Below are 26,868 nucleotides of genomic sequence, written 5' to 3'. Positions count from 1 at the left end.
ACAAGAAATTCGATGGAATAAAAATAGTTCAGATATGAATTTTAGTTCGAAAAGTATCTACTGCCAAACTCTCTGTGAAAATAACTATGCTGGCTGATCTAATGTCCTCTGAAATGCAACTACATAGATTAGATTTGACATGTTCATTCATTTTCAGTTTAAACGAAAGAATGTTTTTTACCCGAAATTCCAAGTTACGCGACAAACAAACTCAACCATTTTTAATTCAAGTATATTTCTTCTAATTAATTTTAAAGACATCAATCCGTATTTAATAGTTGTGTAGTTAATGGGTTGCATATTCTTTATTCTAGTTTATGGCTATTTACTCAATTGTTTAGTGGTAGCTTAAATTAAACTTCTTCATTATCTATCTATAAGCAAAAGATTATTTTGGACAGGAAGGTAAAATTGAAAAAAAGGCGGAACCAGCGTTTTGGCGATAACTACAATCACAAAAAGGGGACAACGCGAAAGGTATAACTCGAAGCCGAACTTAGACCCCAACGTACTAAATAAATTCATTTTACTTTGGTTTTTTGGCTAATAAAAAAATAGGTAAAAATTTATCATCAGAAATGTATTAAACATTTAATTCGATTTTTTAAATAGTAATAAACGAAAAAATTTCTAAACGATGTTACACTTCTAAGCAAATTCATAATCATCAAAACTTCTAAGCAAAATTAGTAAATTAAACGTACTATAGTATTAAAGCAATGCCATTTGAAGAAAATTTTTATTACACACATTTTCTTACATATTATGATATCAATTTACATAACCAAAGGCAACACACTTTCATTTTACACAATAAATTTCAAGAAAAAAAATACAATTTTAGCAATAGGTTTGTGGGTCCCAAGTGTATTTCTATAAACTTAATTACTTAAAGGTATAAAGTTATTTAACATACATTTCATTGTTGTAATAGTTTCTTACGAGAAATTAAAATAATTTAACGCAATTTGAAAATTTTCAGATTACTAGAAGATGAATATGTACGTAAATTTTATAAACCAATTTTATAAACAATTTGTACATTTATTTACAGTACATCAGTGTCTAAAGTACATTTACAAAAATTATTCACAGTAACCGTTCGAAATAGTACTTTTAGAAAAAATATGCCAAATTACAGTTTATTTTATATATATATATGCACGTATGTTAAAAAAAATAAAAAAACTGTTTGCTTTATTTTGTAATTTAATTTAATTTGTAAATGCGATTGATGTAGGTAAATTTGAAATGTATCTTTTGAATTAAATATCTTTTTAATTATAGGCATGTATTAAAAATTTAATTGTCTATAAAAATAATTTTCCTGATTAATTTTACAAAATATTTTATTTTCCGATACCCTTTTAAAAATCTATAAGAAATTTAGTAAAATTTCCCCCTGTTAATTTACAATAAATAAAGAGCTTGGAACAACGTGTTAAGTGGTATTTTTGTAATGTCATAAAGAAGTTGGAATGACTTGCTCAAAAATATGGCAGAATAAATCCTTTTTTTTTTTAAATTTCAGACGATCATATTTTTTTATTCCTGAAAAATTGAACATTTTCAGAATGTCACTTAACTCGTTCTTCCACAAAGTTCTTCAGATCAGAAAGTGCAAATCTATTGGGAAAGTGTTAAGATTTATGCAATCCAAATTTAAGAGCTTAGTAAAAGAAAATATTAACAGAAAATTTAAACATATTCTAAAAAGTATGTAGAATATGTCAGGAATAGAGTATGTATATATGTAGAATAAGATCAAGAAGCTGCACAGCAATATTTAAAATCATGAAAGAATAGATCAGATTTTCTATTTTTAGACGATTAAAGAAGAACTTGAAAATTTTAGTATTTTCGAAGTGCTTTCTAACACATTCTTCTAGAAAGCTTATCAGTTCAATTTACACAAATGTCCTTTTATTTTGTTGATATTTTTGCAGATCAAACTTGTGTTAAAAAAGAACATGCTAAGAAGGATTTTGAACATATTCATTCTAGAGTGCATTCAGAATATGTGGAAAAAATTTAGAAGTCGCAACATCTTACTTAAAAATCTGACAGAATGTATTGAATTTTCTATAATTCGACGATTACAGCCTGTTCTTAAGCCCGAAAAATTTAGTATTTTCAAAATGTCGCTAAACATGTTTTTCTACAACATTCTTCACTTTGATTTGAACAAATATTATTTTATTATGTTGAGATTTTTACAGTCCAAACTGAATAACTCAGTGGAAGACAATGTTAAAATACAATTTGAAAGTATTGTTAAATTAATTTAGAGTTATAATGAATCTAATACTCTAAAAGATATTTAATATAATCAGAAACTGTGGAATTTAAGTTAAAAATTTGACAAAATATATTAATATCTTACAATTTTAGTTCATTACAACATGTTTTTAAACCTGAAAACTATAATTTATATATATTTTCCCTAAATGTGACTTAACATGTTTTTCTCAAAACTCTTTTAAAGGGATTGCACAATTCTCATGCTATTTTTATTGATTGTTCTTTAAAGATTTATAATTGTTTGATATGGTTGGTCTGTATTAAAACCAGCATTTTTATTTACACAACATAAAAATATTTACAAAAATACAGTAAAAATTACAAAGTCAAAGAAAAAAAAAGAAACCAAAATTTATGCTATTATTAACAATTCCGTTCATCATGAAATATTTTTAATAAAATATAATATAAAAAATCCACTAAATTATTGTTGATTTTTCCACTTAATTGAATTTTTCAGTCAATTAGTCATTTAATTTTCGAATTTTTCTTAAATACAGACTGCTACTTTTAAGCGTTTATAAAGCAGTTAATGATTAACAAACTAAAATCATTCAAAGGATGATGAACGGAATGAGAACTGAAATATAAATGTAAATAATACAGCAATAATTTACAAAGTATAAACGTACCAGACGTTTAAAAACATAAGTAGAAATATGTATGTACATACACAGTAAGTAGTTTCATCACATAGCTTGAATAACTGAAATAAGCCTTAATGTTATTCATATGTGCTATGATTTTAACATCGAAGTTAAGAGAAATGGAAATAAGTAGTTGCATATGAAGCAATAGAGACATTCAGTAGTTGCGTTTCACTTCTCACGTCACTTATGGAATAACTGAATATGCGCAGTTTTGAGGTTTCTGTCGTGACCTGCGCAATTATTCCAGATAATGCGTGTATGGACGTCAGGAGATAGTGACACAGTATTGCTAAACCTATATACTTCTTAAAACTTCTAACTAGATTTTAATAATATTTTTCCATGGAATATCTGCATTTTCATATCATTCATATAGGGTAAATAACGTTTAATTTTTCCACTTTGACTGTTTTAACACCTAAAATAAATTAGATAGCTGAGTTCAATTTATTGGGAATGCCTTAGCGACACATTTTTGTGCAGTTTTTATATAATTCGAGAGTTCAAGATGTCTGACGGAATATTTACAAGATTATTGTAATTCTTGCCTTCTCTGAATCGCGATAAAATGGTGAACTCAAACTCATATCCCTTGACGCTTATAAGACAGGAGAAAAAATTGTTTCTTCTAAATTAAAAACTTTATTGCTGGGGCATGTACATGTGTATAAGCAACAAGGCTTATCTATCATATTAATTTTAGGTGATAATGAGCATCAAAGTAGAAGATAGTTTTTATTCACCCTATATTCTATCAATAACAGTAGTAGTTAAATAAGATAAAAAAAATATTGTATTAAAAATCTTCCAGTTTACTTTTCTTTATTAAAGTAAAAAAAATCAAATAAAATATTCTCATAGATAGATTTCCTAATTTAAAAAAAAATCTTGCTTCTTATATAAAAATTAAATTCAGTTTAAATATTTTAATAAAAGTCAGCGAGTAGTTACATAAAATTTTAAAGAGGAAATATATTAACTTCAAATCATAGTGTAGAATAACATTTATTTCAAAAAAAGTATTTTATTTGTGTTATGTTGCACACCAAAATCATTAAAAAATTTTAAATTCATAAGCTGTTAAGTTAGAATTGTCATGTTACAACTTAGTTTGTTCATTTTTAAGAAAATCAGTTTTTGGTTTATCAAGAGAATCGGAGTCGGGATTATTGTTGGTTGGTGTATAACCCAGAGGAATAGCCTTCGATTTTGGCTGATTATTTACAGCCTCTGTGGGCTTATCTTTTAAAGGAATAGCTCTGCTTACTTGAGAACCATCACTAGAAGCATCTGGCAAAGGAATTGCTTTACTGGGATTGTGTTCGTCATCATCAGATTTTGCTTGCAGAGGAATGGCTTTCTTTTCATCAGCTTGGTTTTCTTTGTTTTTAATATCACTTTCAATAGGACTAGCCTTGTTCTGTTGGACAGGTTTTTCATTTTCCATAGCCTTCTTCTCTCGGGCACGCCTCTCACTTTCATCAGCTTTGGCTTCTAATCTGTCGATACAACTTTGAACTTCCCTTAAAGCGGCTTTGCGAGCATTGCGGATATCTTCTTTTCCTTCAGTGTCAACGTCATCTAAACGAAGCATACATCTAGTTAACATTTCATCCAAGAAACGGTAATGTTTGTCTCTGCCAGTGCCTGTGTAATTTTCAACACGTGTCACCAGATCTTCGACATTTTGCAAGACAACGGCAATCTGTTGCATGGATGGATTGGTATACTTGTTTCTGCCTTTGGATTTAGATGATGTGTCCTCATCATTCACTGCATGGCCAGTGGAATCACCATTACATTTGGCGAACTCTTTTTTGCTTTGGCTACTTGGTGAGCACTGCTCATCATTCTCATTTTGTGAGGGAAGATTAACATTTATTTTGGTAACGTAAGTCTGCTGAGGGCAATGTCCGTCAGAATGGGAACGAAATGCTGCTGAGTGTTGCTGTTGCTGTGGCCTGGGAGCATCGTCGTGTGTTTCGGAATAAGATCTGAAGACGGATTTCGGAGGAACTGGATGTCTAGAATCGTCAAAACTTTGTGAAGATTTATGGGATTTTCTTGTTGGGAGAGTGTGAATTGCATGAGGATCCCATGTTTCTGTTGAAGGATTTATGTATGGACGAGGTTTAGAGTTAGTGTCAAATTTAGGAACTCTGTAATTGTTAAATCGAGAAGAATATTCGTCTTCTGGTTCCTCGAAGCTCTTCCTCAGGCGCTGCACTTGTGGCCCTTGCCATTCCTCAGCATATTCTTCGTCATTATTCCGCTCTTGCGAAGGAGAAGATTTTTCATTCTTCGCAAAACGAGATTTCAAATCATCCATTCTGCGTTCTACCATGATAGGTATATGATGTACTTTGGCATCAGGTGACTCGTCATCCAAGCTCTTCTTAAAATCTCGAGAGTTGAACCTTTTTTCGAAGCCTTCATCAAACTTTCTGGTAGGACCACCGCCATCGAAATTCCGATCGAACTCACGTTCTACGCGACGCAGATGAGGAATGTCTCTGTCAAACTCATCTTCCCAGCGATCTGGTCGGAAGACTCGTTTAAACATTCGGGGTCTTTCAGTGAAACGATGGGTCGTTGGTGACTCATTCCAAACTTCTTTAAAAACTCTTCTAGGAAAAGTAGGACTTTTCCGACCATTGAAAAATTCATCCTCAGCATCTTTGTTTCTGTTTGGAAAATCATCCTCATTTCGAATTATTCTTCTATAAGTTTCAGGACTTGACCCAGGGGACCGAAAGTGTCTGTTTGGTGACCACGTCATATCTTCGTAATGGGACGGCTACAAAAAGAAAAAAAAATCATTTAATTACTATAGTAAAATGCAAATTCCAACTAGATAATTAAGTATATTTATAGCAATGAATAATACAGAATAATGATTTGGACTATTAATACTGAATAAGGAGAAGAGCGAATATTTATAATATAGTGAAAACACAAATTATATTTTAAATTATTTAAACTGAAAACAAAAAAAATAATGAATAAGGGTGAAGTAAAATAGTCAAGTGAGGCAATTACGTGTAACGATATGAGCTTATCATCCACACTCTGTATAATGAGTTGTAAAAGCTCTACTATTTATGATCGAAGCTCAAAATATTTCTTTTTTGCTATTAAAAAACTATTTGCTTTATTTAAATCTTCAAAACAAATAAAACGAAATCCCTAGAGTATTAACATAATTTTGTTTTTAATTTTTATTTATTTTTTTAAAAGTATTATTGAGAATTTTAATCTGTGTTTCCTTATAGTTGTTCCTTTTAACTAATTTGCTTTAATTCTTATAACCCTCATTGAAAGCCAAACTACTTTTGACTTTACTATTATCTATGTTCAATTCCGTAGCCCTGTAATTTTGAACCAAAGTCAGAAGCTAAGGTAACTCTTGTATCAATCAACAAATCAGACAAACAGGCCCTTGTGGGGGACTTTTAGATGGAATTTACGCACTTTTGTGTAGCATGGTTACGAGTCTGGAACAAAATTTGCATCGATCAGCCGTCGTTGGGATTCGAACCTGGGCCACTTCATTCATAGGCGAAAGCTATATCCCCTGAGCCCTCATGGTTCTCTTTATAAATTTCGTTAACTAGTATAACATTTAATAAACTGTTATGCTATATAAAATTACTAAACATGCTGAATATGTAATTAAGAATATGCAATACCTAAACATGTTGAATATGCAATTATGTGTAGAAATAGAACGGTGAACTACTTCTACACATAAAGCTATGTACCCACTTTTTATTCAGCAGTTCTCAGCTATCCAAGATCCTCAGTCTTTATAATGGTATGAGCTATTTAATGCAATTTAAATTGAGTATATTATATTATTTTAAATGATATAGGCCACTATATGATATAACATTCGGTATAAAACAATATCGCTTCGTATGATTTAATATCAGGCTGGAATCAGGTATGATTTAATATCAGGTCAGGAATCAAGTAATATCAGTTCTTATCATATAACACCTGATAGGAAAAAATATCAGTTCACATAAGTTAAATGGCCGTATTATCAGTCCGCGGGAGCTAAGCAGGAGCTAGATACGTGGGAAACAATATCAACTTGCATGAAAAACCGGTGTAAGAAGCGATGTCTGTTCATATTATATAAGCCTCCACTGCAGTGAAAACATAACGTCGTCTTTTATTTGTCAATGATTAATCAGATCGTCCTATAATTTTAGAGGGAGGAAACTTTAAAAAAAAATCAATCTTAACTATATTGTGGTGATAAAAAGTAAATTAAGATATTAATATTATCACACATACTAGCAGAATATTGCGTGTATATAATGCCAGAAGTATTTCCTTTATAACAATAAATTAGCATTACACAATTACCAAAGTCAAGTAATCATTTATTTCTCGTTATTTTTTTTATCAAAATATCAATTAGTATTGATATCCATTGCAGTGAAATTACCATTTGGATCGATTTTAAATTGTTTTCCAATGATCTTTTCCAACTTTTTTCTTTAATTATATCACCTACTAAACCATCAGCAAAGTAAAAACATATGACATCTCTGGGTCAAATTATGGAATCAAGCATCTGTGTATGTGTATAATGTTAGGGATAATTCGTTTATAAGAGAAGATCGGAATGAAAAGTAAGTAGGTTGTCTTAGAAGAATAATTACTGATGCGTGTGCGTATGTGCCAAGCAGGGCGTGGGTAATGCAATTATGCGATCAGTTTAAAAAAATAAAAAAATAAAATAAAAACACCTGCGTATGTAACAAGACATTTGATGAAGGGGCGATTACAAGTATAACTCGTTATTCGTTTTATTTAGTCTTGGTCTGCATGAAGTTTAGGTTTTGAAGTTCGCTGACCACAACCTGCCTTGTGACAGGAAACAATGTGTTGCGTTTCTATGACAAACTAGATAATTTAAACAAATTAAATTTTGAATTTGTCAAAGATAAAATGCTGCTGAAATGTACGGAAGTCTGAGATATTTCGTAAAGTCAAAAACAACTTCCGCGTTTAGAAAATACATAACTAAATGCTTCAGTACATGTGAATTTACGTTGAGTTACTAACATGATTTATATTTTAAAATCTGCACATAAAACCAGTTTTAAACGACTCGGGGTTACAAATTCGCTTCTGCAAATAATTTATAAACTAAGATAATAGATATATAATTCTTAGGTTATACGAANTTTGATATTGTTTACAGATTGTAGAATATAGCATTGACAATTTTCATTAGTACTTTTGCAGGAGAGAGAGTGAAATTTTAAATTTAAGTTAAATTCTGATTTTCTTAAACTGAAATAAATATATTTAGTTTTATTTAGATTTAAATTTAAGTCATTTATTGTAAACCATTTTGAAATTATGCGTAAATCAGATTGAATTTGAAAAATTAGTTGATTTAAATCAGTGCAAGGATACAAATTTGTATTATAAATTTGTATTATAATAAATAATTAATTTAGTGTCATAAATTTATTGTTTACAAATTTACCATCACTAAAGTAAATTTATTATCAAATTTATTTTTAAATTTATTATTATTATAAATTTATTATATTATTATTAATTATCTCAACGGTCCAATTAGAAGAAATGCAATATAATATTATCATTGAAAAAAAGTAGATATTTATAATTTTCTAGAATTGTCTTTTGGACGATTTACTGATTTTTTTCACTTTCTTTTTATATGGAAACCGTGTGGTGTTTGTTCAAAAAATAATCGTAGAGATGGTTTTGACTTCTTCATGGAGTATTTTATATTTCTTTCGAATTAATTTTTAAGGAATAAGACTTAAGCAAATCCCTATTGAAAAATTCAACGGAATACGTTTTTTTTTTTTAAAGTTTGTGGTGTCTGCTGGGTGAAAAAACATACCTTTTGACCAAATTAATAATGAAATCCACTTTGCGTGAATTTCTAATTTGACTTGACTAATTTGACTAACTTGACTTGATAATGAAATCCACTTTGCGTGGATTTAATTATCAAGTCAAGTTAGTTGCCCACAATAATTATCCGTGATTACTCGTCACATGTTACATTCTTTTGAAATCACACCAGACTAACTATTTTTTCTTAAAGTTTATTTTTTATCATTTAAATGTAATTGAGATCAAGCATGAACATGATATATTTAACTTGTAAGGAAAGGAAAACATAAAACTTCGTTACAATTAAATATTAAAGCTTATGATTTGTACCGTAAATCGTTATGTGGTACCGTAATAATTTTTTTGAAGAAAAGTTGAGAAAAAAAATATAAAATAACCATTTAGCAGGATTGTTGCACATTTACTTTTTAAACAGATTAACTGGAAATATTAATTGTAGAAATATTACCAATATGATAAAATGTTAAAAACAACAATGAAATGGTAAAAGGATGTTCTAGTTTACAAAGTTTATAGTAAGATTATATGCTAGAAAACGGTTCAATATTTTTAAATTAATTTTTCAAGAATTAAAATACATAACATTATGAATTTTCAGAAAGGTAAAAATTCAAAGTGTCGCAAAATCATTTTAGCTGTTATTTGCTGTTATTTAGCTGTTATTTACTGTTATTTGCTGTTAGCTGCTATTTAGCTGTTATTTTCTTAATTTTACCTTTATAATGTGTGCTAATACAAGATTCTAAATAATACATTTCATTTCTTAATTTTTAAAAATTGATGTAGATTATTTTAAAGCCTTTTTAGTTGCTTCGCTATGAACAGACTCATTCTTTCATATAAAAAAATCTGAAAAATAGAATTAAACTTTAAGAAAAGGTATCAAAATAATAGAGTATTTAAGAATGACATAATATTGTTAAATCTTTGGGGCTAGACGCTCTAACTGGTTTTGCAGTCATGTTCCTTGAAATTAAAACAATACCTTACAATAAAATATAGGTTTCCTAGGCTTTTTAAGAAACCAAAGTTTGGAAAAGATTTACATACAATTTATCACCAAACAACGAATGCAACTGCTTCTTGTGGATGAAATAGAATAAATTTTAAAATTGGATTCTCAAACTATTTTAAGTAAGGGAAATGTACAAAATGCAGCTATTTTAAATTTGAAACAATTATACAAATTTGTAATATAGTTAATAAATTTATTATGACGTGATTTTAACAGTTCAATTAGAAAAACTGAAATATAATATTTTCATCGAAAAAAAAGTATATATTCATTAATACATTTTATAAACTTTGTGACTTTGTAAACTGTAATAATATTTTTGAAAATATTTGAGAATTTTCTTTAATTGTCTCTTAACATCTCACAGTATTTTTCAATTTATTTTTATGCGAAAACCATGAATTTCGTCTTCAAAAAATATTGCTGAAACGGTTTCAATTTCTTTTTTATTTAGTATTTTATTTTTATTTTATTTAGAGAGCACACATTTAATGATCTGTTTTTTAATGTATTTAAAAAAAACAGAAGAACTAAAAAAGAAAAACTAAATTCACTGGAAATAAAGTTTTAGAAAATCATCAATCAATTAGAATACCCTCATAATTAAAATTACGTAATTACTTTATAAATTAATTTAATTTAATAATAGTAAATATTACTTTAGTTTTTGCTATAAATATATATTATTATTATCGCTATAACTCTAACAAGTGTAAAGGTAAAATAATTAATCACATTTCCATACGTTTGAATTGTTATGAATACGAAGCAAATAATGAATAAAAAGATTTTGGAAACCTTCCAAAATTCGAACACAATGAGTTTAAATCTAATATTACACAAAACCTTTGTCGTACATACCAGGTAATAAATTATTAGTGTTAAAAACAACTTACAATTATCAATAAATGTGGTGGTAAATTTAAAAGCTTTACTGAGGAGGAAAAGCTAAATAAAGTGCCTAATGTTTCAAAGAAAAGTATTTGGATAACATCAAAAGAGTTTCTTAGAAAAACTTAATAATGCAACTACTTTCAAAATTTCTTATAAAACAGATTCTTTCCAAGAAATCTTCTTTGAAGTATTGGGCACTTATGTTGCTTCTTTGATAGTTATGTTTATCATCCCTCCCATTAAAGTATCTTAATATTTCCTTCAAAGAAAAAGTATTGATACTTTTATTATTATACTTATTACATTTTGGAATGAAGAAAAAAAATGTAATAATCAAGACCAGTGAAATAGCTATTCGTATAAAATTTTGATTCTCTTATACATGGAGAAAAAAAAATCCTGGTATAGTTNCCGGCTTATATGATAACGATTTACCGAAAATTCTAGTTTTAAAATCGTAGTTTTTATTATCACACATTTAGAGAAAGATACAAAAGTGAAAATAAATTTAACCGAATAAATGGTTTCAATGCCACACTCTAAGGTTTAATGGGGAAATTACAAATTTTAACACAATTACAAGATTTTATCGCCTATTATAAAACCGTATTTTATTGTTAATTTTACCAAATAAATAGAAGAACAAATTAAGTTTCATTTCCATATTTGTAATTATTGGAGTGATTCGGTGGGAATTAGCCTAATTGACAGTAAGTAATGCTAAAAAACACATTTTACCTAAGTAGTTAAGTTTATTTATAGTTTAATTTAATTCCTGTTGAGTCTTTAAATTCGTCGGAACGATTTTGTACATTTGCGTTTGTAAGTTTTCGGAATAGTTCAATTTCATTCAAAATAATTAAAAAAAAATTATTTATTTAAAATAAGGTAAAGACACATAATTTCTTTCAGCACACTACCTAAAACTTAAGGTGTATATATATAAGGTGATAGAATGTAACAAATATGATAAGTGCAAATCAATATGATAAGTGCAATATGATAAGTGCAAATATGATAAGCGCAATGAAAATAATGATAAGTGCAAATCAGTTCAACTGATCAATTCAAATCTAAAAGAATACCGCATATTATCAAATTGTTTCATCAAAAGAAACTAATGGATGTTCCTTAAAGGAACACTGATAAATGATTATAATGTATATTAGAAGAATACATTGCATTCATAATAACAATGTGTTTTAATAACAATTTAATTATTTAAAACTATAATTTGTTCAGAAACATATTTGTTCAGATACGGAACAACTATTAGTAATTAAGGAACTCGTGATAAGTTCCTATGTCAAAAACAAACTTATGTAAGTGTTAACTTCTACTGCGCAGTAAAAATCCTTAGGATTCTAATGGACGTATTTTACAACAAAAGTGTTAAAAAATTCTTAAAAGAAAGTTTGCATTGTTTATTAGGATTGTGTATTAAGAGGGTAATATATACGTTGTAATAATGATTTAGTCATTTAAAGTGAGAATTTTGATGGAATACATTTTGGTATAAAAGCTGAAGACACTGCTGATGTGTGCCGCAAAAACATTGATCTAAGTTCAAACGTACCACTTAGCAGTTTTCCAAAAGGATACCGTAAACTCCCCTATTTTCTCATTGAAGAGAAGAAAAAAAACTAATGGATATTTTTTACAACATAAATGATTTAAGTCACGAACAACACGATTGTATTGTGTTCTTTATTTCATTTTGAGAAATATTAACATATAAACTTACTCAGCAATATTTTGACTACTTAAAACGAGACTTTGTCGAAAAAAAAAAGAAAAAACGCTTTTTTATATACAGTAAACTTGCTAAAGCTTAAGACGCTCCTAAGAAGTGCCACAGACATTCGAAGGAAATTGATCTAAGTGCAAAAGTACTAGAAAACAGTTAAAGCTGAAAGAATGCTGTAAAATCGCACACTGCCACATCAAAAAGAAAGAAAAATAATGGACATTCTTTACGAGATAAATGATGAATGTCAAGAAGAACAAAGCGATTGCTTCGTAAATTAGCAGGGCAAAATTGAAAAATACAAATTTATGTAGCAATATTTTTATAACTTAAAAAGAGGCTTGTAAAGGAACACGTTTTCTCAGATACAACAGATTTTCAGATGCTTAAGACGCTCCTAGTGAGTGCCACAGAAAACATTGATCTAAGTACAAGCGTACTAGTGAGCAGTTAAGAAATTTGCCTTCGTGGAGGACTTTTTTGATGGAACCAACCTGCATTTGCGTTACATGGAGAGGAACACCATTAAAATCTTCCATGATTACTATGACGGCAAGGGGATTCTAACCCATGATCCATCTACCACTGAGGAAGTTTTGCAGTCAGTACGAACTGGGTGCGGAATTCGTATCGACCAGTCATTGCTGGGATTCGAACCTGGTCACCTCATTGGGTGATGAATATTTTATCCCCAGAGCCACCACGTCTCAGCATATTATAATTTTATCTATTTTATAACCGGTTATAAACAGCCGACCGAATTCCGAGTATACGACTATCAATGTTCAACTCCGTCACCTTGTAATTTTGAATCCAATCCAGAAGACAAAGAAACTCCTGGATCAAGTATTGGAAGATATTTTGTACTAGTGGAGTATTTTTTTATGGAACTAATCAGCATTTGCGTTATTATAAGAAAAACTGCGAAAACCTCCCATGATAAGCCTGATAGCAAGGAGACTCTAACCCATGATCGGTCTACCAACACGGATATTATACATGAGCACGGTGCGAGCCGAGTGTGGAATTCAAATTCAGTCGAATCACCGGGATTGGAACCCGGTTCACCTCATTGGGAGGTGAATGCTCTATCCTCTGAGCCATTACAGCTCAACATATTGTAATTATAATAATTACGTTGCAAATATAATTTAATTATTTCAAACATATCCTCCACACTTACGTAGTGTCAAACTTCAAACTTCATTTAGATACTTCAAAAAACAATGATCTAAGTGCAAACGTACTAGTGAGCAGTTAAATCTGAAAGAATGCTATTAATTCCCACATTGCCTCATCAAAATAAACTAATTGACGTTCTTTATGGTAACCACGGCTCAGCATATTGTAATTATAATAATTACGTTGCAAATATAATTTAATTATTTTAAACATATCCTCCACACTTACTTAGTGCCAAACTTCAAACTTCACTTAGATACTTCAAAAAACAATGATCTAAGTGCAAACGTACTAGTGAGCAGTTAAATCTGAAAGAATGCTGTTAATTCCCACATTGCCTCATCAAAATAAACTAATTGACATTCTTTATGGTAACCACGGCTCAGCATATTGTAATTATAATAATTACGTTGCAAATGTAATTTAATTATTTTAAACATATCCTCCACACTTACTTAGTGCCAAACTTCAAACTTCACTTAGATACTTCAAAAAACAATGATCTAAGTGCAAACGTACTTGTGAGTAGTTGAATCTGAAAGAATGCGGTTAATTCCCACATTGCCTCATCAAAATAAACTAATTGACGTTCTTTATGGTAACCACGGCTCAGCATATTGTGATTATAATGATTACGTTGCAAATATAATTTATTATTTTAAACATGTCCTCCACACTTACTTAGTGCCAAACTTCAAACTTCACTTAGATACTTCAAAAAACAATGATCTAAGTGCAAACGTACTAGTGAGCAGTTAAATCTAAAAGAATGCTGTTAATTCCCACATTGCCTCATCAAAATAAAGTAATTGACGTTCTTTACGGTAAAAAAAGATAAAAGTCAAGAAGAACAAGTCTGTATTTATTAGTGAAACACCAACATGCAAATTCCTAACAGTAGCATAATCACTTTTTTCCTCAATTGGAGTTTACCCATGAATGATGCAAATGGAATGTGGTCGAACAAAAGATGAAATTGCTTAAAACGGAAGTCGTAAAAACGGAACGGATTTTTATGATCCCGAGGTGAAAATATGCCGCACAAATAGCCGATAAAATGGATCATAAAAGAGAAAATGGCACGTGGTCTTTGAAGGATACTTAAAGGATCTAAAGCAAGGAAAACGATCTTCAAAAAAAACTTGAAGGGCGGGTTATCCATTGTCGAAAAATCGACGTACAGCATTGAATTTAACGTCAGGTTTTTTGAAATTGAATCTAAATTTGAAGGACACATGTGTTGTATTTAATTACCAGACAACATTTATGGTTTTCAATTATTTTTTTTAATTGAATGTTAACGAATGTTTTTTTCTCCGCTTTTGCCAGAAAAGGGTTTATTTATTTATTTATTTTCGTTTGTTAGAGATATTTTAAAAAGTAGAAATCACACCTTCTAACAAGAAAAGAAAACTTTTTTTTGAAAATTTGCAAAGCCATAAATTTGCATGCCATAAACTACTTAATTAAACTGCCATGACTCTGTACATGCTTGTTGAAATAGTTTAAAGCCCAAGAAAATTCAAAGCAGTCAAAAGGAAATTAAATACATTCCCGTTGTCAGAAATCTTTCAGCCTGCAGAGGAGCATTGCAGATTACACTGAGAAACAATTTTATTCTCTGATCCATGGCATTGAATACTTTCATGTTGTTGATTTTAAATCTGCAATTTGTTTCTGTTCTGTTAAAATTACATTTTTAGTCTATTTTTTGTCAAAATGTACAAGTTTAAGAACGCAATGTATAACAGGGGGTCTCATATATGTTGCTACAAACTTCCAGGCGAGTTAGGGCACATCATTACCATTAAAACTGCATAGCAACCTATACCCGGATATGTCATCTAGGGGCGTTTTCGTATTTTGAACTGTTTCCTCATGTGCTTCTGAACGGGAAATATTAGACAAGCGCCCCTAGCTGAGTACGATCATCTTTCCAAGGGTGGATTCCTAAGCAATTTTAACCCTTTTAAAATGCCATAAATCCATTTAGAAGTTTTTCGCAACATTTATGCGACTCCCTGTTATAAATAACGCTTTTAAACTTGTACATTTTGACAAAAATTGAACTAAAAATGTCATTTAAAAAAATCTGTAGCTTTAAGAACCTAAACTAGTATTAGATTTGAAATCCCAATACCCGAATTAAGCAAAATCAAGTACTTGTATAAATGCAAGGGAAAAATTTTTCTCCATTGTTATTAGAACATCTGCCAATTATTTTTTTTTATCTCAGATTATAATTAAAAAATTATCATACACCTGAAAATTATGTTTCATCTTATATTTAAAGAACAAGCCTAAAATATTACGGAGGAACAAAAAAATCATTTCCTATTCTTAAAGACACTCTCTCACTATTTATTTCAGATGCATAACAAAATTTGTTTGTCAATCTGCAGACATAAGCAACCGAAAAGTGATAACTTTCAAAAATTCCAAATAATGTTTTTCAATTAACCAGAATTTTAAAAAACGGTAACATTTAGAAAACAAGAAAAAATTAAAATAAATTCCTAATTTCCAGAAACTAGTTGCTTGTAAATAGACAGCTTAAGCTTATTGAACTTTTTAAATTTCAGTTATTTCATTCATTTAAAAGAGAGTACAAAAATTTTTAACGAAAGTAGCATTTTTTTTTATATATGAAATTTGTGTTTTATTTTTATTTACTTTATATGCGCTAATATTCAGTCTTAATATATAAGGCTCTCAGACAAATTTGAAGTTATAAAGACTGAACCGTAAATTCTGCTATTTTGAACGTGATAGAATCCCCTTGCCGTCAGGCTAACAGTGGAAGATTTTCGTGCTTTTTTCCAAAAAATGCAAGCACGGGTTAGTTCCATCAAAACTTCCTCCACGATGGCAAATTTTCTCCCAATACTTGATCGAGGAGTTCCTTTGCCTTCTAGATTGGGGTCAAAATTACAAGACTACGGAGTTGAAAATTGGTAGTCTCAAAACTCAAGTTGTAGCTCAAAATTGGGTCAACTGTTCAACGACGTTTATAAAATTATAAAATAAAATAAGTAACCCATACCGACTAACGTTTTGGTTGAAGAATGAACAAGAAAAAAATATAATTAAAAAAAAAAAAATTAAATTTCAAAAAGAGGTTAGTCATAGATATTTTACAGTTTCAAACATTTCCATTTTTGACTAATAGTGCGTTACTGCTAAATTACTCATACTGTGACAAAGCAATTAAGATTTTATCAAGCATATCAGAGCCTTCAGATGTACTTTTTTGTATTTTGAAAGTAAATTTTTCGCTACTTTCTTATATCTTATAAAAATGAAAAAAAAGAATTTAAAAAAAATTTGTTACCCATTGCTAATAAACTCACCAACGTAATGCATAACAAAATTGAAAGTGAAATAAAGAATTCTGAAAAAATTATCCAACAGCAGCGGTCGCCATAGCAACGCATGCAATGAAGACGCATGCACACTGTTTACTATTACTCTCGAACACAGTTGAAAAGTTTGATGATGTCCAGATAAGGTGCGCACGCCATCAAACCCAAAACAACACCCATTTTGCCAGTAAACATAAATACTTACATTACTTAATTCATTTTTTTAGTGATGTTGCTTTCTAAGCATGCTTGTGTCTTTCCGACGTATATTTAATACTTAGGTGCTATTTTAACTAATTCCGCAAAGATATAACATTCACTTATCTAAATATATCTACAACCACTAAGAATAAAATATCTTTAAATAAAAGTTGTCATCGCGAAGTAAGTTTGGCATTATTTTATAGTTCAAAGGAATTTAAACTACGCTTGAAAATGCCATGAGCATTATAATAAGCTGTCATGACGGAATCTTCAGAGAAGACCTTGGCCCACCGTGGCTTGACGCACTCCATATGATGATAATAATAATATGACTTAAGAAGTCAAAAATTTATTAATTAAATAGTTACAAATAAATAAGCCATACATAAATCTGGCTAGCATTTTGGCTAATCTGGCTAACATAATAAAAAGGGAAATAAATACTTACTCGAAATACCTTATTTTATTCATTTATTACTTTAATTTCCCAACATATCTGTCTTTTCAATGTATATTTATTACTTAGGTGTTATTTTAATTAATTCCACAAATATATCACAATCACTTTTCTAAATATATCTACAACTATTAAGAATAAAATGTCTTGTAAATGCTAGTTGTCATCGCGTAGTAAGTTCGGGTATTATTTTACAGTTTAAAGTAGTTTTAACTACGCTTAAAAATGCCATGAGCATAAAAAAGAAGCGCAATCAGCCAATTTTTTTCGCTTTTTTTTATGTAATAGTCTGATGCGGCGCCAAAAATGTGAACCCACTATTGTCAGTGATAGATATTCGTCGTTTATCCTTGCGTAATACATTGCGACAACATTCTTTCCTTTAATTATCTCCACCCAAGTAATCCTGCCAAATCTTATGTGATAGACATTTTTTCTCTCTCTAAAGTTCGTGGATCTGAAACAACAGTCTGAAGACACAATCAGCAAATAAAAATAATTCCAATATCTAAAACAACTTGTCTTAAAAATTAAAGAAAAGAGGAATCGGACTTGTGTAAATGTTAGAGTATCGAAAACTGTGTATTTACTTACCCTATAAGAAATATGTTAAGGTTATCTTTCAAATCTAGCACTTCATAAATCAGTGCTTTAAAATAATAATAAAAAAACTTACGCATCTTTTAATGATAATAATTATAATAATGACAAAACAATTGTTTTTAGCAAACGATTCCGAGTTAGAAGATTTATTTTCTTTTTTAAAATTTCGAACTTAACTGAACAAAACTGAACAAAATAGAATTCTCAATAAAATAAAAACTCTTCTTTCCAGGCTTATATTGAGAAAACGATTATTTTAGCAAATAATTCTAGTTTGCAGATTTATTTTATTAGTAAAAAATCTCCTTTTAAAATAAAAAGTACACTATTTTTTAATCTAGCGATTAATATTGAACATGCAATTTTTTTTTAGATCGTTTTCTTGGTTTTCAGTGTTTTCTTAGGTTATTTGTTATTTCTATCGTTAACTATCTATAACTATCCATAGCTATCGTTATTTCTTTAAATATAGTGCTGAATCCAAAACAGTTAATTATTTGTTTTACTCCAACAGATTGTAAGTAAAACTTGAAATCTAGTTATACCGTATTTTTATTGAATATATTTCTGTAGAATTTACAGATAATTTTGCATTTATTAATACAGAAAAATGTTTTTCTTATTTTTTTAAAAGTATACATGTTAAAAAAACTAATAATTTAACAATTATTTAAAAACTAAAATTTGTTGTCATCAAAATTTTTAAGAATTTATTAAAAATTTTCCTTTTTTTTTATAAATAAGGCTAAAATTACATAATGTTGACCTTTCAAACTCTGCACATTAAACTATTACTAAAAAATAATTTGTTTTCCGAAATTTTTTGATGTCTATTCATTTAATTTTCTTCAATTTTAAATTATTGTTTCTGCTCAAATTTAGACAGATCATTAAATTGAATCTAAAACTGGCAACAAATTATCCTACTCCAACAGATAGTAATTTGGGTAGAATTTGAAAGCTAGTGTTCGCGTATTAATCATGGAATATATTGAAGCAGAATTTTCATATAATTTTGCATTTGGTCACAACTTTAATTATTTTATATTTACTCTTAAATTGTTTACAAATCTTTCAAAATCTCGAAACCATTGGTTTCTACATTATGGTTTCGTTTAACATGCAAAACATAAACTTTTATGATATTTTTTATGAATCAAAACTGACTGTAATTCCCTTTTTTCCAAAATTTACTTATCCACGGCCGAAGACTTATCCATGTAGTAAATGCACGTTAAATTGGTCGAGTCACAAAGTCCTTCATTTTCTTACAACAAATTATACCTCTGGGGGTACTGAATTGGAGATTGATCGTTTTCTGATTCATTTCAAAATTACGATCTGCGGATTATTGAATGGATGTATGAATAAGTCCGTCCTGAAAACGGGTGTGACGTATGTGTGAGGCAGAAGTCGAATTTTTGGCCATAGATGGCGCCACTGGAAAACTAGAACAATCGCACCCCTCGCCTTAATGGCCTGCGAAAACAAAAACAACAAAATCGTGCAAGTTTATTTTGTTTTTATTAAGCAGCTTTATTATTAATAATTTCCCCTTTATTTTAGCAATTTGAATAAAAAATGTAAAAGTAAAAAAAAAATCTCAATTCTCATATTACCCTTAAAACTAATTGATGAACTAAAATCAGTTAATCGTGCTTAATATTTCAAACTGTAAACAATTATCGAAATCTAGCGAATTCAGGAGACATTCAGTCTTTTGGTTTTAATGAAAAAAATAGTATCATTTTGAAAACAATTTCTTGAATAAGCCGTATTAAAATTTGAAAAAAGCAGGTACAGAAGCTCAATTCTCAAATTATCCTCATAAGTATAGACAAACTAAAGTAAAAAAAATAATAATCTTGCAAAATATTTTAAATTGTACACAATAAATAAAACTTCCCTAATTTCAAAGACATTTAGTTTTGTCTTCTATTTAATATTATAAATTTAATTATTAATATTTTGGTTTTAATTTAATAAGTTGAATTGAAAACGTAAATAATGTAACACTCTCATTATGTCCATTATTCTTATATCAGAATTATATCAAAATATTTTAAATTATACGCAATAAATAAAACTTCCCTAATTTCAAAGACATTTAGTTTTGTCTTCTATTTAATATTATAAATTTAATTATTAATATTTTGCTTTTGATTTAATAAGTTGAATTGAAAGCGTAAATAATGTAACGCTCTATATATGTCCATTATTGTTATATCAGAATTATATCAAAATATTTTAAATTGTGCACAATAAATAAAACTTCCCTAATTTGAAAGACATTTAGTTTTGTCTTCTATTTAATATTATAAATTTAATTATTAATATTTTGCTTTTAAGTTAATAAGTTGAATTGAAAACGTAAATAATGTAACTCTCTCAATATGTCCATTATTCTTATATCGGAATTATGTCAAAATATTTTATATTGTACACAATAAATAAAACTTCCCTAATTTCAAGGACATTTAGTTTTGGCTTCTATTTAATATTATAAATTTAATTATTAATATTTTGCTTTTAATTTAATGTCGAATTGAAAATGTAAATAATGTAACTCTCTCAATATGTCCATTATTCTTATACAGATTAGGATACTAATATCATGTGAAGTGTCCTCGGATATTTTCAGCCATAAATAAAAAGGGATATGAAACAAATCGGAAGGGCATTTATTTTTATCGTCTTATAAATGCTATAAAAATGCAGCATTTTAAATACTAAAGAAACGCGCATCGGCATCAGGCTACCTGTGCTCTTGGCCACAATTCAATAATCTATTTACATTTCATTCATTAAACCTAGAAGAGCAAATGTTTATACAAAATTTTAATTTCCGCATTCTTTCTCATTTGTATAATTTTTAATACAATTACTTATTTATTTATTTTTTAATTGAAAACTGTTTTGTGAATTACTCAAGTTGGTAAATCGAATATTAAGAGGTTGCAATAAAACTAGAAATTTCGAGATTTTCCAAAGCTAAGAAAAGTCCTTATTTTTTAATTTGTCAAATATATATAAATATTATAGAGGGAAGAAAGATCGTTGGAAAGCCAGTGGATGAAATTCGATAAGTGTACTTCAAAAAATTAAAAAATATAATGTGTTATTAAAAAGTTTAAGTTACAACTTTGATTGAAAGTTTAAAGCAATTTAAGAAGTTAAAATACGTAAACTTTTGAAACAACTAAAAGAAGATTAGTTTAGGTGAAAATCATTTTAGGAAGATAAGAAATTGGCTCAAGTATTTTGAATAACTAAAAATATTAAACTAAGTAGAATTAGATAGACCAGGCAGGTAGTGAGAATGAGCCCAGAACGAACAGCATTAAGAGTCTTTAATCCAACCCCCGCCAATAAAAGGCCAAGAGGAAGGCCCAAAAAGAGATGGAAGGACTGTGTGGATGAGAATTTTGCCATCCTAAAGGTAAGGAACTGGAAATCAATTGCTGGGAGAAGGGCAGAATGGGAAAAGCTTCTGAGGAAGGTTCGAGCTCACAAAGGGCTGTCGTGCCAATGCTGATGAAAAATAACAAAAATAAAAGTGAAAATAATTTCGTATGAAAAGAATTGAGCAAGTTTTGAAACAACTGATTAAACCAAAATTCTAAATCGAAATTTTATTTTGGAAATGATCAATTCATTGTTCGACAATAAACTTATTAATAAATTTATAGGTTTTTTTCAATAATTTTTTTTTAATTAATTACCAATTTACCAGTAAACCCTTGCTAATTTAAGAAATTAAGTAACTCGTAAATCAATGCTAATTTTAAATTTTAAAAATTTCGCACTCTTGCTGGAGTTTTATTTTTTTATTAACTTCTCATATTATGATGACTCCGGTGACGTAGAAAAAATATATGTGGTAATAAAATACTAGCTTAAAAATAACAAAATAAAATACTTGTTTAAAAATGGGAAAAAATCATGAATGCTAGGGAAATCAGAGGTAAGAAAAAAGGTAAAATGAGTTTTTAAAGATATTTCTTTCCTTTCAATATATAGTTTCAGATTTAAAACATATATTTTAAAATCCAAAAAAAAATATTTTTTTATTGCTATATTTAGTTTTTTGTTTTGTCTTTAAACTCGCGAAAACGAGAGCCCCAATGCTTGAAACTTAACAAATAGCGTTATTCAGTTTTTAAATTGTTTTTCATTTATAATAAGTTAATAAAGCTATATTAATTACAGATATGATTTAAAAATAAGTTTATAAGCAAGCAAAATTCATGCATATGAAAACACTAATCAAGTAAACATACCACAAATTTTAATTCGGACACTAAAACACAAAGCTTATTTTATCTGCGTACACTTTGAAAAAAATACGTTGATGCTGTTATAGCATATAATTTGTTTTTTAATTTTAAGCCTTACTCTCGAGTTTTATTGTCCTTTGTTTCGCAAATACACCTTTGTACTTAGTATATCAAGTGCCACGGATTCATTTGGAGCATCTGTTCTCCATTTGCATGCAGTTACCTAAACTTCTCGGTAAGTAATTTTCGATTGTTGTCCTGAGTGACTTTTTATTAGCTTTTGTATTAAATCCTTTAAAAACAGATGCCTGTTACTAGATCTGGATGAGGATTAGCAACTGAAAGCGAAATGACTTAAGCATGCATTTCAACAATATTCAGGGCAGAAAAAATTACCATTGGCGCTTATTATTTATTCAATCAATTAAGTAATTTGCTAAAAGTTATTTAACATAATTTAAAACTTAAAAATCTTGCAAGAAGAAACTTGTTTCACTGTAACTTGTTCACTATTAATTTCTCGCATGCATTGCGACGAAAAAAAAAAGACTTAGATCAGGTGCGTGGGTTGCGTTCATACCCCAATTTTGACAAAATAAACTGATAATTCATTTTTTAAAACATTTAATCAAGTGGCAACTTGTTCAAAAAGTAAAAATTCTGATAAAAAAAAGTACAAAATCAAATACTAAACGCAAACTGCGATTCTTGCTTCACAAATTAGAAACATTAAACTTTTTATTAACTTTAATACATTAAACTTTTTATCTATCACACTTCATAGCAAATCAAATTACAGTTTCATGCATCGCGTTAAAGATACGTTTTAAAAGAATAATAACAATTTTTAAATTCATTCAAATGAAATCACTGAATATATTTCAGAACAGTTAATTTCATATCGAGTTATTTCCTCCCCAAACTCATGAGCAATTTTTTTTTAAATAATACCTGACTTTAAGATAATTTATAAATTAAATTTCAATACAATACCTCTCTTAAACAGGAAATAAAAACAATTCTTTCAACTTGAATGAAATATTTGTATTACTAACACAGAAACTTCAGGAAAATAATTCAATAATTTAGAAATGCATTATATCAATATAAAATTAATTTTTAAAAATTCGAAACCTTGCTTAACTCAAATTGCAAATTGTAAATTAAACTTTTGTTATTTTAATGAACAATAAAACCTACTTTTGAAATGCAGGAAATGTGTTTGAAATAACAGAAGAAAAAGATATTCCCCGAACTATTCTTCTTCGCATTCAAGATATGTTCACCAAATAAATTACAAAACATGTTATTTATTGTTCGTTCCAAAAAACAATCTATGTTCTGCTTGAGGGGAATAGCGTGAAAAAAAAAGGAAAAAAAGGGTCAAATAAAATAAAAGATTAAGAATGAAGTTGCATAATACTGACCACTGGCTCTTTTGTGGTCGTGTGAAAATTTCATTTTCAATTCATTTTATAGGGTGGTGGAGCATGACCTGTTAGAATGAAGAAAAGTGAAACTGGTTTTACTTTTAGAAAGTTGTTCATGTTCATTAAAACTACGTTGTTTCTACCAGTTCCTTGAGTGTATGCTGTGATGTATAAAAATAATAGAAAGGGATATTACGGGTATAAAGATCAAACCATAATTAGAGATCTATGTTTAGTACTTCCTGATATTACTTTTACCTTAAAAACAATACAATTATAATATTGCACTGTTAAAAACTTTAGTGCGGATTGGGCCGTAATATTGTTCAAATTTACAACACTACAACCACAATATGGTGCTAAGTTGAACTATAAGTTGTACTTCTTAAACTTGATTAAACAATACTACGCTTCAACAAACATAACAACTTTCTAAAAGTAAAATCAATTTAACTTTTCTTCATTCTAACAGGTGTTCATTCTAATAGTATAATTTAACACTTTATTTGGAAATTTACATGATATTATGGTTTAACGGATGTAATGGTCAACCAATTTTCTGAGACTGTATTTATGAAATCTAGATTTTTTTTTACCTGATAATGCTTAACGTTTTGAAATAAAAATAGCTTATGCGGTACAATTATAATTGCTAAAAAGAATAAACTTTTTTTCTTTGAACTGATTATTGAGTTAGAAATCCTTCCTTACCATTTTTACAAAAGTAAAATTTGCTGAACAAAATAAAAATTAAAAAACTTTGATCCGATCAAAAACCTTTCATGAATTTTTAAAAAAATTAACTATATTTTTTTAAATGTATTGAAAAGAAAACCAACTTTTTTAATCAAAAATAGTACATCATTGTTTGATGAAAAACATCTTTAACTGCACAAAGATACCAAAATAACTGAATTCATTAGTAAGGGAAGATTTCAAAAGTTGAATTTTAAATCAACTATAATTTCGTACACTTTTAAAATTTTTGTACATTTTCAGAATAGTCAATTGTTTTGAAACTTCAATAAGACTTTCAATAGCCTTGCACCATTCTTTTGTGTTTAATAATCAAATTTTCAAAGCGATTAAATTTTTAAAACAAAAGAATTGCCCTGATTCAAAACAATACTAAATTTTATAAAAATGACTAAAAAAATATAAAAAAATTATCTTTATTGAATTTTAAAATTAAATATAGCAAATAACAGGAGAAATATTTATTTTAAGAATGTATGCAGATAAGATTGCTTATGAATGCTATTTAAAATGCTGTTATTATTTATAAACAGAAGAAATTGCCTTTTTGCTTACATCAAACACTGAATCCAAATCATAATAAAAATTTTCCTCTTCAAATTGACAAATTGAGTCAAAAACCCATTGATTAAAAAAAAACAATCATATTGAAAATTTTGTTTAAAAAAATGAGAATCCCAGTACTTTGTAACATTAAAAAATAAAGATAAAATAATGTGACAGTCTAATGTTTAAAGAACCAAACCTAATAAACAAATCATCAATAAATAGAGAAATTTACATCAATGGTTTTAAAAATGATTATATTTAGGAGTTTAATTACATTTAAATGTAAATTAAATCTGAAGCAGAGCATTAAATTAAAACTGCGAGAAAGCATGAAATTCGTTGCAAACGGATTAATTAAATGCTATTTAAGAATAAATTTAATTAAAAATCTGATATTGAAGACGTTCCAAATCCTTAACGTATCTAAGCATCAGTATTAGTGAACAATAGTTTCAAAAAAAGGATTACTTTTTATTCAATAATCATTTTCGTTGACTCTTTGATTACAAAGAAAAAAGGATTAAGTAAAAATAAAAATGTGACTTTTGAAATTAAAAAAAACTAATAAAATATCATGACAATAAGCATTTAATTCCTTTCAAACAATTAATAATAATGTAAAAAAATGATAAATAATGATTAATAATAAACAATGATAAATAATAAATGATAAATAATGTTAAAAAAAATGATAATGTTATTAAACGTTGCAAACTTCATGTTCTTTATTTAGGAATATTTTTAATTCTAAAAAAAAAAATATTTCGTGAAACAAAAATACCCATATTATAACAAGTTACCTTATTAATGAAAGCTCTTAATGGAATAATAATGACTATGACTTTGAATTAAAAGCATACATTATTAATAAAATATAACTCTCACTTTATATGAACGGTGCCATCCGGGTCCAACTGTTTGAGCTGTTTCATAAAACATTTCAACTAAAAATAAATATCACAATCCAAAAAATATATTTCTTTTTACTTTTTCACAATGAAAACTCTAATATAATCCACAAAAAACGTTCGTAATTATTCCAGTTTATTCCATACAGCATTTGCTCAGTACATATCGCAAATAAAATCAGAAACTTCTTAAAACTTTTTAAATCTGAAACTTTCCTACTACGAGAAAAACTTTAGAATGAGACTGGTTGCAAGTTACCTAAGGTTCAAGCATGTTTGTAGGTAAGAGCCAATGGAAGGGAAGGTAGAAGTCACGTGGGGTATCCAGAAATGTGCCACTCAAGGTCCCCGGTCCTTATAAAGTAAGTAAAATATTTTTACCAAGGTCCCCCCTTGTTTTCTCGTTTTTTCGACATGCATCTAGATGATGATAGTGGATTTAAATGTAGTTATGGTCTTAAAAGAAAGATTATTGACGTTTCTTGGGTGTAAATGCAAATTTTATTTTGTTATTGTGGTCTGTGGTTTAGTGGTTTTAGCATCCTTCACATTGAAATATTTTCTTGAGAGGGCGGTACATGATGAAATCCCTTATTGTTTGATATATATATATATATATA

At 28.5% G+C, this 26,868-nt stretch overlaps 2 protein-coding genes across 4 annotated transcripts in view; one reads left to right on the top strand and one right to left on the bottom strand.

The window, feature by feature from the left end:
- Positions 1-720: 720 nt before the first annotated feature.
- LOC107443829 (BAG domain-containing protein Samui) overlaps positions 721-26,868 on the bottom strand; it is a 64,235-nt gene continuing 38,087 nt past the window's right edge. For 2 of the 3 annotated variants that reach the window (XM_021146299.3, XM_071184474.1), the window contains one exon: positions 721-5,748. In XM_021146299.3, the coding sequence (XP_021001958.1) occupies positions 4,051-5,730 (1,680 nt within the window). In that variant the 5' untranslated portion in view covers positions 5,731-5,748 and the 3' untranslated portion in view covers positions 721-4,050. Of the gene's footprint in view, positions 5,749-26,225; positions 26,495-26,868 lie in introns of those variants that run through there. The other variant, XM_016057832.3, reaches the window with a different exon arrangement.
- LOC107444651 (organic solute transporter subunit alpha) overlaps positions 22,790-26,868 on the top strand; it is a 74,709-nt gene continuing 70,630 nt past the window's right edge. Inside the window, exon 1 of the mRNA XM_021146300.3 lies at positions 22,790-22,840. The gene's annotated coding sequence lies outside the window, so the exon portion shown is untranslated. The remainder of the gene's footprint in view (positions 22,841-26,868) is intronic.

This window comes from Parasteatoda tepidariorum, chromosome 8 (assembly GCF_043381705.1).
Source record: "Parasteatoda tepidariorum isolate YZ-2023 chromosome 8, CAS_Ptep_4.0, whole genome shotgun sequence".
In the NCBI taxonomy this organism is placed as follows: domain Eukaryota; kingdom Metazoa; phylum Arthropoda; class Arachnida; order Araneae; family Theridiidae; genus Parasteatoda; species Parasteatoda tepidariorum.
This window is presented reverse-complemented; position numbering and strand designations above follow the sequence as displayed.